General features: G+C 40.6%; 1 protein-coding gene across 2 annotated transcripts in view; it reads right to left on the bottom strand.

The window, feature by feature from the left end:
- bcar1 (BCAR1 scaffold protein, Cas family member) overlaps positions 1 to 16,707 on the bottom strand; it is a 67,223-nt gene extending 50,516 nt beyond the window's left edge. For both annotated transcript variants that reach the window (XM_053500515.1, XM_053500519.1), the window contains exon 1: positions 16,416 to 16,707. In XM_053500515.1, the coding sequence (XP_053356490.1) occupies positions 16,416 to 16,427 (12 nt within the window). In that variant the 5' untranslated portion in view covers positions 16,428 to 16,707. The remainder of the gene's footprint in view (positions 1 to 16,415) is intronic.
- Positions 16,708 to 21,657: the final 4,950 nt, after the last annotated feature.

Here is a 21,657-nt window from a genome sequence, read left to right as displayed (position 1 = left end):
GGTAAGTAGGATAATGGAGGCTATTTGAGGTAAATGTGTCATCAAAGCCACGTTAACTGCAAAAACCAATACAGCATCTGTTTTCACATGATTCCACAGTTCACCTCACAGAAATAAAGAGGAGACAATTTTATCAGCAGCATACTGTAGTTCGGAGGAACACAGAACTATAACATTTTTTGTTAAGACCCCATTTCTTTTTTTATATTATGTATATTTCTTTAATAGTACTGTATATTCTGGGGGAAAAACCACAGAATAGATTTACATCGAAAGAAAGACTTATTAACAAAATCTACAAATTTATTCAAACTAATTAATTAGTATTAACAAAACCTATTAAGTCACTGATTCCTTGAATTATACTAATTGCGTCCTTTCAGTCTATTTAAGTGTATTTATTTTATTTTTGTATTTTACCGATGTTTTGTTAAGCAGACCATGGTATATATAAAACTGGGCAAAAGTGTTAAGCCACACCTCATTTGTTTATTTTAAATGAAATTATGTAGAATAAATTAAAGAAATGAACAAAATGAACAAATGTTTTACAAAAGTACCTAAAGGAACTATTTAAAAACAGATTTTTTGTTTTTTAACCTCAGCAGCAGCCTCATTTCCCCTCTCGTCTGTTCCAACCACAACATTCGTCTGCACTGACATGTTTCTCACTGGTTTGTGTTTTAAGTTGGTTGGTTTTTATGCTTGATTGATTTTTAAGTTACTGTGTGGCTTAAGAAATAAAAATATTTCTATGATCGTGCTCAGGTACAGGCACTGGGCTGAAAATAAGAGCCATAACTTGTCAAAAAGTGAGCCAAAAAAGTCTTCCACAAAGCCCGGAGAACTATTTCTGGAGATTATATTCAAAAAGTCTTGCACTTTGGAAGCAAAATATGAAGAAATATGGGGACTCAAGTCTTTAGCACAGTCCTGAAACTTATGTACAAACTAATAGTTTACACTTTACGTATTCTTCTTTTCTTGAGTCAGGCTTAATGGACTGACCTTCATTTTAAACATTTTAAACTAGCCTTGTATATTTTGTTTATGTAACCTACCATTTAGTTTATGTGATCAAATAATAATTAATTGAGAAATGGATGGTGTGTCCGTGTGTCTCAGTGAGTGTTAGGAGCTGTATGGCTAATGTTAAGGATGTTGGCCGGAGTAACTTTTTATAAGCAACAGCTGTCATGTAAGTCATGGAAAAAATCCTGGAAAAATCATTTCCTAAAAAGAGAGAAAAAAAAAAAGGAAATTGGCTGTAAGATCATTCTGTTGGACTGGATACTGTCAAGCATTTCTTGGCTTGCAATACAGATTGTCCTCTACACCAAACCCATGCCTGTAATTTGGTCCGGGCGTCCACGGGGAGTCTATCATTAAGAGTGTGTATGTTAAGCACTTCTGCTTGTGAGGGATGTGCAACAGGTAATCTGCAAGCAAAATCCACTAGCAAGAGATTTTCCAACAGACAGCACAGCAAAAAAACATTAAAGACCCAACAGACTGCACAGAGATATTTGCATAAGATGAGGTAGATGATGATTTTTATTTAAGCTATTTGCCATTTGAATTGGTGGAGCATGAAGGAATAATCATTAGAATTTAAAAAGAGCGAGAGCTGAAACACGATCATGATTATGACCGAAAGGAAATATTTGCATACGGACACATGGCTGCATATACACTTCTACCCCGCAAAAAAAAGACGAAAAAAGAATCTTCTCATTTTGAAATCAGTCAGTCACTTCCACAATAGGGACATCAAAGACTTTGTAATCACACACAAACACACACACACTGAATCTTCCACTATTAGATCAATATTTTCAGTTCCATTATTCTCCTGTATTCTTTCTTTCAATCTCACACTAACACACACCACACACACACACGAGCAGTGTGAAACGGCCACATCAGCACGTAGAAAGAGGAAAAGCGCAGGACGTCTGAACAATACCTCTTCCAGCTGGTGCCACCTCCGTTGCTATCAATGTGTCAACAGCCAGAGGATATGTGTGTACATCTATGCATCTGTGTGCATGTGTGTCCTCACACCTTCACTGACATGCACATCGCTCACTCACGGAAACACACCCTGCATGTATCATCAATCTGCCATCAGACACCCAATTGAGTACACACTGATCAGCAAGCAAGTGTAGTTCACGAGGCTTTGATCAAGCGATGGGAGGGACCGTTTGACATCCACACGAGAGAGGACTGGACAAGCATAAGGACAAGAAGACCGAAGAGAAAGTGGTATATTGGGACATTGTGCAAACCTGGGCAAGGACAAACAGGATATAGTCAATAATGGATAGCAGATTAGTCTGTTTTTCTTTTTGTGCATATAATTACCAGTGAAAGCAAATAAACACAAACTTTTCAAGGAATTCTAAAGTAGTTAGAGGTGAACACACAGTGTAAGTAACAAATGGAGTTCTGCTCACTCCAGTGGGAAAGTGCAGAGGTGAAGAGGAAGAGAGGGGGAGGGAGGGGGTTCCTTGCCCTTGAGCGAGTAGGAGAACGATATCCATCTGCCTCATTTGAGCCCATTTCCTCATTACCTCTGATGGAGAGTCTAAAGCACTGAGCCAGGATTTGAACCTGTATGTGGGCAGGAATGTCCTTTACTGTAAGTGCGTGTGTGGGAACCAGGGGTCAGATTAACTGCGTCATTAACGATCCACAACGTTTCTTGCAACTGTGATGCTACAAACAACCATGTGTGTGGTCAAATTTCTCAGCAAATACTGAAGTTACTGACTACTGTGTGAAAAATGTAAGGCCTGCTCTGAATTTAACATGTTAGGTTTGAACCACTAAGATCAAGCCGCGTTATTATGTTGCTGAGTTTTATTAAATGAATGATACAGTATTAGTGCAACCATGTTCAGTGTAAAAGAAGCTGAAACAAAAAACCTCCACTGCATAGCAAGTACTTAAACGCCTGCGTGTGTGCGTGCATGTGTGTGTTGCCCAGTACCAAGGCCAAGGCTGATCCGAGTGGCGGCAGCGTCTTAAGGGACACTGCTGCATGCAGACTTGCCATTTGGCGAAAACACTTCCACGATACGTGTCACATAATCGGCCCGTTTCGCATCAGACTGACTGTTGAAAGGATTAATCCAGGCTTTTGGGAAATTCAAGTCTCTGCCCAGGGACCGAACTCTGGGCTTGAATTTAGGGAGAGGAAAGGAGACAGAGATGGAAAGTAAGGTTGCATTCCAGCTTTCCAACCTCTCACTATTGCCTAAATATGCAGACAACGTAGTGGTAACGCAGCAGGAATGTTCAGCAAAGACTGTTTTGGTTTTAAAGGCCAGAGAGCAGAAAATTTGGAAGTGATAAATGGCCAGCGAGCGTATTTATCAGTCGATGTGATGTGAATTTATGTCATAGAATGGAATGTGGGACAACACAGTGTCGTGCCGCGCAGACACTTAAGAGCCTTGGACGTGAAATGTGGAGCTGCTGAGCATGTCAGGAGTGTTCCAGTGTTCACTCGCTCACACTCACAGCGTTCATTCCTTCTCAGTTCTGTCTTCTTTTCCTCACATATTTCATGCTTGACTTACACTATACATATGTCGCTTCCACCTTGAATTTTCCATCTTAACACTTATCTTCCATCTGCTGTATTACCGCTTTCTTATATTCTCTCCCTTCCCACTCAGCCCCCTCCCCTTCAGTCCTTTTCCAATCCACACTCTGCTATCTTCTCTTTTTTTTCTTATAAGGTGGAGAATAGTCTGTGAATGAGGAGTAAATTGCTTGCCCTCTTGGTTCAAAACCAATTCTCTTTGTCTGCTGCAGAGATGGCAGCCAAACGGATTACACACTAGGCAGGCAGCGCAAGGAACATGGGCCAGGACCGATGGCTCAAAGTTTTATTCCACTGAATCAGATATGAGTGACATTTGCTTCTAAAATCTGTCCCTTCTGTACCGTTTATAACATATAAAACACCTCAATATGAATACTATCACTGTCACAATAAACGAGTTATTTAACTTCATGCTGGGTTCTACTGATTGGATCTAACTAAATTTCAGGCAAAAAAATGACGCAAATGGCCTCCGAGTGGCTCAGTGGTAAAGTGCTCGCCCTATCACCCGGAGATCGCTGGTTCGATCCCTGGGGAATGCTGTAACCTCTCGCAGCCGGAGGTCTAGAGAGAGCTGATTGGCCGAGCTCTCTCACAGGGGGAGGGGTGAGAGGTACTAAGTGCTCCAACATTAATCACAGCTCTACAGCCAATCAGGGGCGTCTGTGAGCTTACGCAAGCGGAAGGAGCGGATAGCGCTGTCCTCCGAGTGTGTTACGCCGCCCCCAACGGTGTGTGAGCAAGCAGTTGGAAAAGTCGGCTGGCGCCGCGTGGTTCAGAGGAAACATGTGATAGTCTTCGGCCTACCACTGAGTGGTAGAAGTAGCCTTAATTTGGGAGCTAAATTAGAAAAAAAATTTGGAAACCCCCTCCCCCCCCCAAAAAAATTATAAGAATAAAAAAAGAGAATGACGCAAACCAGCTGTGGTCCTTTGGGAAGTCCCTGAACCACTACAAGTGACCACCGAGAAAACATGAGGTATCTGTTCCCAAGATACAACTCCTATTTCAAGGTAAATACATGCCCTAAAGCCTGAGAACAGCTAAGATTTATAGTAGTCCCTTATTGATGGAGCTCAACTAAATAACCAGCAACCATAAATTCTCACAGGGTAGAAGAATCAAAGGGAACCAGGCTAATGGGATGATTTAGAAGTAACCCTCTTTTTTGTCACCTGCACGGTTATTCATCCATGACCCTATAGAAATGGATAACAAGGCCCCTTCATGCTCACTAAATTACAGACTCAAAAAAAAAAAGCATGGTGTTTTCAGCTGAAGCCTATAATTTCAGTGTTTTGGTGCAGTACAGATGCTACCCGCCATCTGTACTGCTGAGCATACTAGTTAAACACACCTTAAACCCTGACATCTATCACTTTACAGAGCAAAACAATACCTTCTGTTACACAGGCATGTTTATTACACGTATCTGGTACCTGACCTCTGGAAATCCATGTGGTCCTCCACTCACGTGCAGCTCTGGACACATATTTCCAGTTAGTGCTGATTCATGACTAATCTCCAAAACTCAAATCGTAGGCTGTTTCAGTTATTAGTCACCGCACAACTCTTTCCAGTTAAAGACCAAAAATAAACACTTGTAAAAGCTGCTTGAATGGTGCTGCGATGACTGAAACACAAAAACGGATTTTAAGCATGCTGAGAGTTACATAAAATGCCATGCCTTCCTCCATGCTTCGAGCCTTCTGACGTCTGTGCCTTTAAAAGGGCATCCTTCTCGAATCCACGACATCCATCACATCCCTCGCTCCCGAATTTACAGTAATCTGTCATTTCCCCTCTTTATAGGTACCTTATGGTAGATCATAAAAACTCTACCCTGCTGACTTAGAGTGAAATACTGTCCTGGGGATAAAAAAGCAGTTGAAGAGGATTAATGTTTTTTGATGTGTTTGTTGCGGTCGGCTATGGAAGCGGCTCAGAGGCGGTGCTGGCCTTGCAGCTGGTAGCTGAGGCGTGAGCAGATCAGCCTTGGCAGGATAGACGCTGTATCACTGACTGCCTAACGAGATACACACATGCTGTGTCAAATAGAGGAAAAAAGACTAGAGTCAGCATTTAGCACTAACACTAAGGATACGGCTGTGTGCTCTAATACGTGAATACATTCATTACAATGAGAGCCAGAGGCTTGTTAAAACATTTTTTTTTTTGTTTTGTAAAATGTTAATGCTCAAAATGCTTGAACCCCGAGCTAATAATCATACAGTTGTCGTATAATAATCTCATCACGAGAAATGTTAATAAATTTGTTTCAATGCGATAAATTCATCCATATTCAAGGTGCTTTTATTTGCAAATGTATTTATTTATTTAGCAGATTTGTTCCAGCATGAGGCTTAGAAGAGCCACAATCTCATGCGTGGAATCGAAAAGCCCACATTCCTGAATCAATTTTCTATCAAATAAGGCTGCTTTTGTTGCCCATAAATGACTTGCTGTTGCCACAGCAGTGGTGGTAATAGGGTGCGGAATCCTTCCATTATCCCATGGTTTAATCCTGAGGGCGGCACTGGAAAGGCCACCAGGCAGAGGAAGGTCGACTCACAGAAAAGGAAAACCGGCATTTCTTAAAAACATTGGGTCGAACATTAATCCTTCAGCACTGATGAGAGGGACAACTCCTCTGTGAAAGGTCACCCTACAGCGGCTGTAGGAAATGCATTCCCGGTGCGCCGCTTGCCCGATCTGGTTGAATTCTCAAGCTCATCATCAACACACACACACACACACACACACTCCACTCTCTGCTTATAAATCCCCAAACACACCTTCACCTAGCAGCTCACATCACAGAAAAGGTCAACAAGGGAGAGAAAACATTGACAAGCTTCGAATTAGACATTTCCAGCTGCATAATGCTGCATTGTTTGCGTGTAGGAGTTCAGGCGGTGACTGAGGTCACGCTTTATCAAGGAGTCACTGAAAGCCCTGCTCATCTATTCCCAGGTTGGCTAAAATAAATTGCATTAATTATGCATGGCTCACATAGTTTATTGGAACTGAGTCCATTACGATTAGACCGCAACTAGACTACACAATCTCAGCTACAGCTACATCCGTCAGCAGAATCATCAGCTCTATTACAACATGTATAAAAGAATGTACCTTTTATCTGTAGTAATTCATCAATTATGGAATAGAATTGGATGGTGCATACATTACGCAGAGTGTTGCTTTAATTCGGCCAGTGTAACGCAGGGAGCAGCGGGTAACCTTTCCACGGATTAGTGGGTCTTCAAACAGTAGCAAACACACAGTACAGCTGATTCACCCTGCCACGGTGTAGATTATGCTTGGCAAATTGGAAGGACATACACACACACACACAGACAGACTTATGCACATTCATATACACCTATACAATACCTAAACCCATAAACATACATGTTGTCATGCTGTTTTTCTTTTTCTGCACTCACACACACATACACATACACACACACACACACACACACACGCACAGATGCCTGCTATGGAGAGCTGATTGGTGCTCAAGTCTCTCAGGAACGTAATAAAGACCCAGACACACTCTAGCTCATTAAAGCACAGACGGGTGATGTTATTTTCATGCCCTGCAGAGCATTTCAACACGACTAGTCATTAACCGACTTCATTCCACAAATATTCATTTGTTTCTGGCGCTACAGGCTATGAGTGACATGCAAACTAGCAGCAATAACAGTCGCTTTGAAGGCACCAATAGCCATTAATTCACTTACAATAAAGGCAAATACTAGTGTTACAGTAGCTGCTATGAAATTGACTCGTTTCTTTTTATTTATTTTTTGTTAGAGGCCTCGTAAGTTTTATTATCAGTCATGATTAAGGCAATGTTAAACAATTAAATCCATGCTTAGATTTACATGTGCCTGTTAAGTTTCATCGCATCAGCAACATCAGAGGTTAAATGTTTACAGCAGAAGATAAAAATGATGTAATTCGCAATCTGTTACATTTCGCAACCGTCTGCAATATCGGGCAAAACTGAGACTATTTACACACCAAGTCCTGTGTGCAGAATGAATGAATGAAGCGTGAAGTGCAAGTGCGATGTGAAAGTGATTCTGTTAGATTAGGCAATATAGTACGAAGAAAAAAAAAATGCAGCAAAAGCTTGACGTAATAGTGACTGAGCATGCTTTAATAAAGGAGAGGGATGAAAGGAACTAGGAGTCAAAAAGCTCCATGTCCCCGTCTTCATCACTAGGGTCATGTTAACTCGTCCCACATACTGTATGCCAGTCATGTCAATCCCTTTCTGCTCATTTTTCTGTTATACAGTATGTACTGTATACCAAAATACACTGAATTACCCATCCATCCATCATTTTTACCGCATATCCTGTGCAGGTTTGCAGGGGCAGCAACGTGCTTATGCTGTATATTTATTATACTTTTGGCTAGCCTTAATCTGGTTGCTTAAAGAAAACAGAACATTTTTGTACTTCCAGTAACCCTTCAGAAACTGAGCGTACATTTAGGATTAGGATTAGGATTGTATAACAACAGTGTGTTTTATAAAGGATTATTTATTAGTATACAGGCTTTAATCTTCTCAACTAAACTGGCACTAGTGACCTCACATCATAGAAACATGCATTCCTGTAGCTACTTTTAAACTATTTGAATTTATTCGAATTGAATTTTTCAATTGTGGCATTTCGCAGTTTATATATATAAAATATCAATATTGCTCTGGTATAATAACATTCACTTGAGTATAAATTGTGTGTTATAATAAAATTCAGATCACATTCATTCAGATGAATTTGATGCTCCACAGCATTAGTAATGACTAAAATCTGAGCTGTGTGTTCAATAAAGTCTTGTTCTATCCCTCTCTGTCTTTCACACTGCACTATTAAACTGCTCATTTATGTCCGATTTACGCCATGCACATTATTTACTGTTCAATACTGCGGCTTTCTTTTTGGACTGGTGAATTCAAAGTTGGTGATATTGCAGGTGCACTGCCTCCGGCTTTGGATTCCTCCTCCATCTCACCCCTGCTCCAGTTTTTCGTTTTTTCTTATCCCTGACGTCATTGCTGCTCTCTCAGTTCTCTGCCGTGTTCTTCTTCGTTCGCGCCGTCTCTTGCTCTTTCACCATGTTCACGCTTGATATTTCTGTCTTATGCATCTTATATCCTGCTTTCCCCCCTCTCTCTCTCTTTCTCTCTCTCTTTGCTACACACACGGCTGCTGCTTGCTCATTCCAGCTGCTTGCATTTTAAATGAGGATCAATCCACAGACTCTCTCTCTCTCTTCCCTTTATTGACTGGCTGATTGAGGGATAAGTAAGGCCCGGTGAGTGCTCGCTCCTCCACCCCATACCCAACACATGTAGCCGAGTCGGAGACAGGCCAGGCATGATCGATGAGCAGCTGTTAACACTCCTACCATGAACATCAGTCCCCAGATTTACAGCAGCAGCGACGGGACGATTTGGCACACATACCATGTCTCTGTCTCTCTTTTACATTCCCAGCTGCAGTGAATGAGGATGTATAAAACAACTAGGCAGGACAGCAGTTAACTGAAAATATCACTCACACACACACACACACACACACACACGAACACACACAATCATACTCTACTTCTCTTCCCCTGAGCAGTAAACAAAATCTGCAAACAATACATGCAAATATCTGTAAGCACACACTAAAGTCTACAATCTCGGATGCAGCCATGCAAACACACACATGTAGGTCCTCATACGGTTTACACCAGAGCAGGAGATTTACACTGCAGTGGAACAGAACGGGTTATACCGAGTTCACAGCCTAACAATGGAATCAGCCAGATACCTCTGTCTTTCATTAGCAACTCAGCAGAATCACACACCACACACACACTCACACAGACGCTGTCACAGCTGGGGCTACAAAACACGCCGGCTTTGCCTGCTACACTCAACTCTCACAGTCCCTGATACTCTTGATCGAATCACACAAAGTATTCCTCGATACAGAGGGGTCAGACCTGCCTGTGCCATGTTGCCTCTGCACACTACCGGGAGCGGAACAGCATCTACGTCTGTGTCTGTGTCTGACGCTACACTGAGTAAACCGACACCAGGCTTTGAAATCTGCAGGGCCGTGCTTGGATTTCACAGTGAGCTGTTCCCACCACCACAGCGAATACACACAGCACAGCACCTCAACAATGCATGCATGCACCTACACACACACACACCAGGAAATCAGAACTCCCTGAGAAATCGAGGTCGAGGAACCCAACATACTGGCACCGGGTGAAGCGATGGGGTACAAGGAAAAACGGAGGCAGGAAAAGAGAAAGCAGGTGTCTTAAATCAGGAGCTGTAAGCTTTAAACAACATTACGTAATCGTCTCATAAGCAGTTAAAATACAAGCCATTTTCGAAAACTAACATCAATTTAAAATACGAGCAGCAGATCCTGTTCGATACCTGATTACCTTGAACAACATTTTCTATTCTGTGTCAACGTCTCCATTTAATTCAGTAAACAGACACAATTTCTTTTTTTTTTTTTTTTTTTTTTTTTCGGCAGACACAGACACAATTTCACTGCAATTTGTAGCCGTGATGGTTCTGTTTGTTATCTCCTACAATCCCTCCAATTCTGTGCTGCAACTGTTTTTGCTCAACACTTATACCCTACTATCCTTCATATGACTCTAGAATTAGACTTTTTGTAACAATTTGTATATTAATAGTAATAATGTTCTACTGTTACCTTCTTGAACAAGTTAATGTAAGTAGACGTATAAAAAATACACACTGCCTGGTAAAGAAGTCACACACTGGTATATTGGGTTTGCAGCCGTTAGCTTCGATTTCTATGCGCGATGTGGCAGCTAATGCATGTCTGAAAATGATTCACCCTTCCCTCTGGAGTAGACCAAATCACATCACAGCACATGACCTTTTCCATTGCTGCACAGTCCAAGGTTTATGCCTCCTACCCAATTATTATTTTTTCTTTCTGATGAGTCTCACTAACAAGCGGTTTTCTTACGACCACACAGCTGTTTAGTCCCAATCCTCTGAGGTCTCATCACATTGTGTGTGTATGTGGAAATGCTCTCATTTTCACTATTTATACTTCTAATGACTGTCATTACTACTGTCGATGCAACATCCCAAAGCATTTAAGTCATCTCCGATCCTGTTAATAAAAATTATTTGGGTCTTGTGTAGCTTTCACTTTGTCTTAATTCATTCTTCTATACTGCTTATGCTATACAGAGTCGCAGGAAGCCTGTAGAATATCCAATACACACACTTATTCACACACTACAGGCAATTATTCTAAACTGCATGTCTTTGGACTCTGGGAGGAAACAGGAGCACCCAGAGGAAACCCACCAAGCACGGGGAGAACTTTATGCACATCAAACCCTCAACTTTGGAGGTGTGAGGCCACAATGCTAACCCCTACGCCACCTTGGTGCCCTTCTGATGTCTATTTTATTTCAGTTAATAAAGTTTGTAAGTACATTCTATTTAATTAGTTTAACCTAAACATACCTGTTTTTCAACTTTTCCCTTTTATTTTCCCTTTTTTTCAATATATTGATACATTGTTTTATCATTCCAGTTTTAAATAACGTGTTAGACAGTCCTAAATCAAATTCCAGCAATCTTGATCCAGGCCCTTCCACAGCACCAACTTTTTTTGGCCAGGGAATGTATAATAACATATGGACAAAGATTTGCCAGTTATATTAATCAGCCTAATAATGGTACATCAGAAAAAAATGGTTGGGGAATTTTCTTTTGCAAGCATTTAAAAAAATGTAAAAGATAATATATGAGTATAAGAGGTGGGATAAAAGTGAATAATTAGCATACACATTTTTAGAGAATGTTTATACCATTAGTGTATCTGTAATTCTCAGTATTAACAAAAGCATGCTCAAAAAAGGTCCAGAACAGTACATAAAAATGCAAAGAGAGACAGAGAGAGTGAGAATGTGAGACTGAGTGACCAGACTACAGAAATATGCTCAGGTGCCAGCCTACAACCTCTTCCACATATACTCACAGAAGAATTCCATACCCCCGCATTCCCTTCCCATGTTATATCAAAGAAAGATTTTCTTTCAGTCCTGCAGGCCCTCCCCGTTATCACTTAAACCTAACAATACACCCATGCACAAACTCACTAACCATCAGAGAAGGGCACAAGAATGTAAGTTTAATGCCACTTTTTCCTATATTCGGTCTCCTCCCACTGCATCACATCATATACACATCCAAGCAAGTTAAAACAATAAATACATTTCAAAAAACATGCATGCTTCTTTTGCTCGATCATACCTGCCTTACTCTTGCAGGGATAAATGCAGTGCATGTAAAAAAAATCATACTAATCTCTCTTTTCTAACACACACACTTCAGGGAAAAAGGGTGCAGATCTCTCTTGGAATAGCTGCAAGAAAGTTCAGCTGTCCTTTATGTGCGTATTTTACTGATGTATATGATACATTACACTGTATTTATGATATGGTACTCTACAGTATTAAACCTTCTTCAATAAGCATATTTATTCCATAATATGCCTACACTGTACAAGTAAAATGTAAAGATCCATGTGGAGAAATAAATATTTTTATGCACACTTTGAGATTTCTAATGTCTATACCTGCAGCAGTTTCTGCTGAGTTGTCATGCACAGACAAATGATTGTGCCAGCTGACTGCTGGATAAAGACTCTTCCTGTGTGTATGTAGACTTGGGAAAGGCAGAGGGCTCCTCAATCATTAAACGTGAATAAAGATGTGTCTACCATATGTGCTACAGGCCTCTAAGCTGAGAGCACTGATGTGTGACTGTGTGAGAGAGAGAGGGAGAAGGAAAAAGAGAGAGACCAAATGAAGGAGCAAAAAGGACAGAGAGACAGAGTGTACGGAAACATATCTCTAGAGGAATGCATGTGTGTCGCAATGCTCGAACAAGCTTAAGCATGCACTGCATCCTTTAGTCCCATCATTAGGATGTGCTCGAATTCTATAGTATAAATGTGCTACATCATTATCTGCATCTTTCCATAACCAATAAGAAACACATGCATGAAGACTGGCTATTGGCTTCTAGTTTCCAGGGCAACCCCCACACGAATGGCCCTGGTGGCTTTGGGATGATTGGAATGCAACGGCTTACCTTGCCTGATTATTAATATGTATGTGAAGCATCATCTATGACATGCACCAAATGTCAGGCTTCAGAGCAATGTGTGTGTGTGTGTGTGTGTGTGTGTGTGTGTGTGTGTGTGTGTGTGTGTGTGTGTGTGTGTGTGTAAATATGTGTGTCTGCCTGCTGTATTCCCTGCAGAGGCCCCATTTAGCCTCCTGCTACACAACTCAACTGGCAGAAAGAGACATGAACTTTCCAAACTGAACTGCAGGAGTTGGGTAGAGGGCCAGGGAATGTCTGGTACAGAGGTCTGATAAGCTTTTACCATCCATATGACAGAACAAGCGCTGGTAGCAATCGATTCTACAGTACGTCAGCACTTTGATACACTTGATGTATGGGACCTGGCAAGTAAATTTGAATAAATCAAAAAAAAAAAAAAAGAGCTCAAAGGGATAAAGATAAATGCTATCTTCCATCAATATGAATCATGAGATGAATTCATGTAAGACTACGATTCGTGTCAGTACATGTACTACACGCATGCTGCCATGCACATAAGGAGAATTCCTGCACGCAGTTAGAGCAAATGTACTGATCTCTACAGAGAAAAGCTTTTAAGTCACACACATACTAAACTGGTAATGACAAGGCTGACACACTGGCTTATATGTTTAGCTATCAAATGTATGAAATATAGAAATAATCTTACTTTTAAGTGCCAGGAGTAGAAAATACAACTGAATCATTGTACATTCAGCATCTGGCTACTGTGTTTATCACTTAAACATGATATCGACCAACTTCATACTAATCCCATCTCGTCTTCTTTGGACAGATTTTGTGTTTCTACCCCTTTCTCGTCTGGCCATTAATTATTACCAACCTTGGATTGTAGATGTCTGGTCAGTACAAATGTTTTAATATGATTATGTTTAGTTTAAATAGATTTTTCTATTTGCAGTCTTTACTAACCTTGGGTTTTTTAAATGACCTACTAGTCAAAAGTGTATCCTAAGTGCTAATGTACTAGTATACCCATCCATCCTTTACCTATATCTCTTATCCTGTCTAAGCCTGGGGCCTATTCCAGGGAGGGTTACACCCTGGATGGGGTGCCAGCTTATTGCAGGGCATGAGCACACACACACACACTACAATCAATTTGGAAGCATCAATCAGCCTACACCACATGTCGCTGGGCAGTGGGACGCAGCACTATAACACCAGAAGAACATGCAAATGCCATGCACACAGCCTGGAGGCGAGATTCAAATCCCCAACTCTGGAGGTGTGAAGTGACCACTAAGCCAAGATGCCACACTGTACTAGCATAAAAGATGCATATTTTTTCTCTTGTACTGTATTTATTTAATTTAGCATGACACATCCTCTTTTTTTCTATATATAGCTATGTTATGGAACATCCAGAGTTCTTCTTTCACTTGCATCATTACCTCACCAGCCTCTTATGAAATTATTAAAACAAAAAATGTGAACCAAAAACATTCAAAGCTCTCTCTCCAGCACCTCGCCCTGTTACAGGGTGGACACTGGAGACTCCCTTCATAACTCTTACCTGAATATCCCCTTAAAGAAAGCTTTACCATAAAGTATCAAGAACACATTTTACCCTGTTTATTATAAGGTTAGGTTCTGTAGCACCATACATGCCAATGTAATTTATTTTACTATATGTTATTATATTATTATTACTATGACTATCTAAAAATGGCTCTAAACATGCTGGAAGGTGTACGTCAAATCCTGTACTGTTCGTTGGTACTGTATGGATGAATATGGGTGCATGATACACTGGGGTGTACTGGGTATTCCTGCCTTACACTCAGTGTTCCCTGATGTAGCCTCCCAAATAATTAATAATTACTTCTCTGTTTTTTGTGGGTGTTAAAAGTTACAGATTCAAAAGAGAAGCAAGAATAGTGTGACACACCCACTTTCTACCATCATCTTTGGTAGCCATCTTGGTTCTGTCTGCCTGCTACTACCTGCATCCCTTTCACCCCTTCCATAGTGTATGACTGACAAGGTAAATGCAAAATATTGTCCTCTGCACATTATGGGGGTCATGCAGCACAGGAAATCCCACAATGCACTGTAATAGTTTAGTGCCCAGTGTTACGCTGCTCTATCCACTTTCCACTTTGGCTATGTGTGCCCTTTGGATGACTGGGTAAACAGCCATTTTGTACACAGACTGCAGTGAAACGTTACATCACTTGTAGCATGATGGAAATACAAATTAGGTTTCCGTGACACAGTCCGGACACCGTGCCGGACGACTGTGTTTACTTTTCACCTGCTGCTGACGTCTTTTGTCAAGGTTACTTACCGCCGTTTCCGCCTCGCACCTACACAGCTGCTGCGAATAAACTGATATGAACGCAAGAAATCTGTGTAAATGTTTGGCATCAATCTCAATTATAAAGTCGTCACTGCAACAGTAAGATACATGTCATTTTATCTAAAATGTAGAACTCTAGCCGCCAACACAGAGGCTGTTTTCATTCTCACATACAAGCTTGTGACTAATCTTGGCTCTATAAACAACGTGTTATGCCTGTTGCGCATGTGCTTTACGCACCATCTGGGTGCCGAGCTATTTCTGTCATTCACAGGATTTGGGCCCTCGTCATGCTCAGAGGCCAGAGAGCAGGATCTTACCTGGTTAAAATAACACAGTTATAAATGAAATTTGCTGTTTTAATGTAGATAAAACTCAAGCACAACTGCATGTCCTATTATGCTCAGTAGACTGAAACCCAGTGCTGGATTTAACCAGGTAGTTTTCTGCAGAGGCAGCGCAGTGGTTAGTGGTTAGCACTATCGCCTTGTACCTCCAGGATCCGGTTCGATTCCCACCTTGGGGCGGTCTGCATGGAAAATGCAGGTTCTCCCAGTGCTTGGTGGGTTTCCTCCAGGTACTCCGGTGTCCCCCCACAGTCCAAAGACATGCAGATTAGACAGTCTAGATTAGACTGTAGTGTATGAAGGACTATGTGTGTGTGTGTGTGTATGCCATGCGATAGACTGGCCCCCCATTCAGGGTGTAACCCGCCTTGTGGCTAAATCTCCTGGCATAGGCTCCACGCAGGACTACTGCGACCTAAATCAGCATTTGTTGCACAGTGACTTTAAAATAACCGCTTTGCACAAGAAATGATTAAAATCACTAAAGGAAAGGGTGAAGCGAAAACAACCCTCCTTCCAAGTGTCAATGAACTTGTCACTCAAATGTCACTAAACAGCTCTAGAAGGCACCAGACTTGCTCTAAACCCTACACATTCAGACAGGCCTTCTGTCTACTTCATTTCATTACTGTTTATTTTTCCCTTCTCTGTTGTGCAGCACTGAGCACTGTGTGTGTGTGTGTGTGTACAGGGTGTGTTACTCCTCTCTTTGGACAGGTGCGCAGTGGAGAAGACAATCAGGTTGTGCTCCTGAATCCCTGTGTCACAGCCACACCAAGCGCAACTTCACCAACTCCAGCACTTTAACCTACACATCTTAGATCTCCTTGTGTCTGCAATTACACTGAACAGCTCGTCACACACACACACACACACACACACTGTAGTTGTGCTGAGATTCACCAGAACAGGACGATTCTTATTGATTTTTCTTACCGGAATGGACATCTTGTGGTCCTTATCTGTCCCCTCGAGTCTCGCTTGAAGATGACAGATCCTCTCTCTCCTGTCTTTTCTGAGGAAGGAAGCACGGGTTCTCTCGACCTGTCACTCGGCTTTATTACTCCATGCTTCCCCGCCGCAGATCGCGCTCGGCTGTGTGTGTGTGTGTGTCTGAGGGCTGAAGTTTGAGAGAGAATGTACTGAGGGAGGATATTTCCTGATGCGCTAAAGGAAAGCCCGCACAGCACTGCAGCTCTCTCTCTCTCTCACACACACACACACCCACACACACACACACACACCGAGCTGTTAAAGAGCCAGCTCTCCGATTCCTCGCTCCACAATGTCCCCGGTTACGGCTGCGCTCTCGGCAGAATGCTGTAGTCTCGCGCTCGCTGTAGATCGGGTGGATTTGGTGATGTTGCGGAGACACGCACTTTCCCCGATGTGCCCGGATTGCGGCTGTGCGCGTGCAGCTGAAGCGCCACGGTGCTGCCTGCGCGCGCTCTACGACGAGATCAAGTTTTGTTTAAAGGGACAGACTCGCTTATAAAGCCCGAGCAGCACGTGACGCTGTACTGTACAAATGCTCATGTACAAATGTAGACAAGTACAGTATATAGATCTAGGTCTGTATAAAGTCTTAAAGATATTATATATATATATATATATAATCCACAATTATTGGCACCCCTGGTTAAGACAAATTCATTTTTTACTTTTAAACAATATAAAACCACAATGCAAAAAAGAGAAAAAATACAACCTTTATAATTATTCAGTGGAAAAATAATTTCTTTGCATAAAATTATGTGTGCCACTTATTATTGACTGATGTTAATACTTCTTAAAAAACCCTTTTGCCAACTAGAGAGCATTTAATCTCCTCCTATAACCTTTCACAAGACTGGAGAATACGGTTAGAGGGATCTTTACCCATTCCTCTTTGTACAAGCTTTCTAGAGTCCTGGGTCCTCTCTTATGCACTCTCCTCTTCAGCTCACCCCACAGGTTTTCAATTGGGTTGAGGTCTGGGGACTGAGATGACCATGAGAGAAGCTTGATTTTGTGTTTGCTAAACCATTTCTGTGCAGATTTCATCACGTTTTGAGTCATTATCCTGCTGAAAGACCCGGCTTTCTGACAGAAGTCATTAGGTTTCGAATGTCCATTTCAGAGAGTTCATGATGCCATGCACGCTAACAAGGTTCCCAGGGCCTTTAGACGAAAAACCGGCCCACAGCATCACAGATCCTCCACTATACTTCACAGTGGGCATGAGGTGCTTTTCCGCATACTCATTTTTTGTTTTACGTCTGACCCAGACATTGTTTGTTGCCAAAACGCTGCATCTTAGTCTCATTTGACCACAGCATATGCATGGTCCCAGTTGAAGTCCCATTACCGCTTAGCAAACTCCAGATGTTTATGTTCGTGATCGTAGGTGGGAAAAGGCTTTTTCCTTGGATGCCTCCCAAACAGCTTGTTGGTATGTAGATAGCATCTGATGGTTGTTATTGAGACTTTGTGATTCCAAGAGGCCACTTTTTGATGCATTTTTCTAACAGTGAGGTTTGGAGATTTATTTATTTTTTTTACTTCTCTTACCATCCTCCTCACTGTGCGTGGTGGAAAGATAAACTTGGGTCACTGTACCAGTTGTTTTAAAATTCTTAATGATTCCTCTGACTGTAGACATGGGCAAGTTTCGGCAAGTAGCTATTTTCCTGTAGCCATTGCCTGATTAATGAAGGTCGACATACATATGCCTTACTTGAATGCAGTGTTCTCTTGTCTTTCCCATGTTGACGAGTGAATATGAGAAATAGGCCTCTGTGTTACATCATATTTATACCACAAAAAAACAGAAAGTCACAAATTATTAATTAAAACATTCCTGCTATCTGCTATCGTGCCACCGTCGCCCTTGGCGTGCTCATTAGGGACAATCGAATCATTATGATCTATACACATTTTTTCCTTGCTCCTACACATTTCCATAATTTTCTTTTCATTTTGTGAAGCTGTGTTGAGAAAATAACCATTGTTAAAAGCGTTATGCAAATAAAATTTTATTAAAATTGGCTTGTAAATGGCTTGTACAGTGGACACGATGCATGATGGGTTGATCGCTTATATTATTGCATCTCTGATATTATTACAAAAAATTTAATAATTAATAAATATTAAAATATTTTGATTAGGTTTGCAGGGTGTCTGGGGACTTTAGCTAAAAGAAAAAATTCCAAATCATTTTGTTAACATTTTTTTGTATTTTGTTAAAAATATTTCCCTTGACTAGTTTAAAAAGTTAATGACTCTTCATTTCCTTCTCAGAAATATCTCTCGACAATGCAGTCTCTTTTTCTATGGGGCTTTCCACGAATTGTTTAAGGGGGAATCCCTGTAATAAGCCAGAAAACTCTTCAATGGAGGTTACAGAGTTAACCTGTGCAGCATTTTAAACCATGAATGTTATTACACAATATTTTTGATCTTGACTACTTTAAAAAGCAAAGAATCCTTAACTGTTTGGAAAAGTTTTCTTCCTAAAAGTTAAATCATAATTAATCTTTAAATTTTAAATAAAAACATTGAGCTTAAAAGTCCAAAACATGTCTCTCATTGTCTTCAAATAGCATAATTAAGAAGCTGAAAACTCAGTCAAAACTCATCATAATTAAGAAAATAAAGTAACAGCAGTCCTGATCTAAAGTTAAAAGCAATTACTGCATGTGTATCTCACTTTACGACAAGTTATATTCTTCTTTTCCACAACAGTTAGGTGCTTTCACACTTTTAGCCATTATTAGTAAATATTGTTTACTTTAAATCATAGTGATAAATAGCAAACTCTAAAGGTTTTTACATGTTATGTGAGTAATGTTGTTCATGGGCGTAGTGGGACACCACCTCTGTTCTTCCACAAAGGCACCAAATTTGACAACAGACTAGAACAATGAGGATTCTGCTAGTCATTGTTAAAAAAAGGTTCAAACCAGGAACTATGACTCTGTTGCGATGTTTTTCTCCAGACACTTTCTGAGCAGTGGACTGACTTTTTTTTTTTTTTTTTATAATTTGGTATAAACTGTAAAAGGAGTTTTGACATTGGGCTATGTGACGGTCAGGGTGGATGGTAAACTATAACAGCCAGCAAAGTCAAATCAAGTTTAAATTGTAACGATAAAGCCAAGGTCATGTGAAACTTTCCGAAACAATATGTCTTGTGAAAGAAAAATTAGTCTGAATTCCATTTCATGATGTCTTTACGGCAAACACCATTTAATCATTAAGACAACAAAAGGAAGAAGTGTGTATGGGCTAGGGCACATGGAAAGGAAATTATGTTGGTCTGTTAATGTAGTTAGAAAAGTGACTGCAGGAGTGGACAAACACAGCCCATTAAAACCCAGAGGAACCTGTGACTATTAGGTACAGTTGTTTTGACTCTGTCTTAGAACTATAGCAGATGAAGTGTCATGCAGTAGAGACACACATATTCCTGGCAATCTACCACCCTGACGAGTATATTTCCAGACCTAATCCAACACATGTGATACAGCTAATCAAGAACTTCAGTAGCATCTGATAATCAAACCCAGATGTAGTGGTACCAAACACAACAAATTGGTAGAGCTCCCAGAAAGGAAACGGGCGCTCCTGGTGTGGAACTTGGTTTGATGTATTGGCAGCCAGAAAACACATTTGGCTTTGTTAAAATGACTTTTCAGGTCATGCACGGTGCACGGTGAGTAAGAACACTAATTCAAATCACATTTCAGAGAACTGTCTACAACAGAACTCTAGCTGTCAGGAAGCCTGGGCGAATGTCAGAATAGCCCACTTTAACTTTGTGCTCTAAACAGACGTGCTTCCACCATGACTCTACCAGTACAACTCAGTTGAGTCTTTTATCTAGTGGCAGCCGGAAGGCTGTTGGCATTTGGAGCATGTTACCCCAGTGTTATTTTAGACTCTCTTTATGGTTATTGTTTATAATTACCCTCTCCATGCTGCTGTCTATTTCTGTGGTTCCAGCTCTTATTTGAAGCCTGCCCTGGTGACAGACAGTTACACATGCCTGGAGGTAATGTCTGAGTCAAATATATATCAGGCATCCTGCCTGGCTACCTACAACCCAGAAGCCTGTGTTTACATAAGTCACTGTAGAGAAGAAAAATGTGTCCAATTCTAAGCATTTCACTGGAAGAATATTGACTCCTACTGTAGACACATTGTCACGTACATGGAAGAAGATGGAATCCAGTGCAACACACAATATGTACACTTCACAGTGTTGGTCTATGTGACTAATTTCTAGGTGGTCATCCTTTGAAATGCTTGTCAAGTATATATCGTTATATATAGTTTTTTATTAATTTTTTTTATTTCTGATTCTACTCAACAAAATGAGACAGATTGAAAAGTGAAGAAAGTGAGAGAAGGAAAAGGGAAAGCTTAAAATTAAACAAGGTGGTAAAGAAAATAGAAGTTGTGAAGGAAGGAAAAGGAAAATGTGGACAAAGTAGAAGGATAATAATTAATTTATTTTCCATACTGCAAGATTTGATCCCTCAACCCTAGAGCCACCATGCCACGGAGAATGATAATTACAATAATAAAGATGATAGAAAAAGTAAATAAAAAACAAGGCGTAGATGAATACTCAATGCAAAAGAAACAAAGATCCTCATGAGAAAAACAAGGGGTCAGTGGGAGAGAAAGACTGGGAAAATGTAAATATAAAGTTCCAAAAAAAATAATAAAAGGAATTCTGGGAGACGTGCCAGTGAAAAGCAGATCAGCTACAACTAATCAATGACACTGATAACATAATAAATTGTTGGAATTAACTCCATTATTGATTGAGGATGTTTGAATGATGACAGCAAATCCAAGAGATTTCCACATCACATTGAAAATAGTGAAGACATTCCAACAAAGCAGCGGATTATATTACGTTTTCCCTAATGAATTATGTGACAATAAAGATTTTAGGAGTAAAATATTTTTTTTTTTTAAATTTTTTATTAAATAATCCCAAAGCAGAATAATAATATTTTTTTTATTATCTAGTGCATAGGAAATCCTATGCATTTATGGAAATGTGCATTGATTAATTGAGTGTGAGATGGTGAGCTTGAATAATGATGTAGATGTAGACGATTGGCTATAGCTGTAAAAGGCAGCAAATGAGTTATCCTAACGAATATCATTAGAATGTAACAATGAT

The sequence above is a fragment of the Clarias gariepinus genome, chromosome 7 (assembly GCF_024256425.1).
Source record: "Clarias gariepinus isolate MV-2021 ecotype Netherlands chromosome 7, CGAR_prim_01v2, whole genome shotgun sequence".
NCBI classification, from domain to species: domain Eukaryota; kingdom Metazoa; phylum Chordata; class Actinopteri; order Siluriformes; family Clariidae; genus Clarias; species Clarias gariepinus.
The sequence above is the reverse complement of the archived record's forward strand: the minus strand, read 5'-3'. Positions and strand labels throughout refer to the sequence as shown.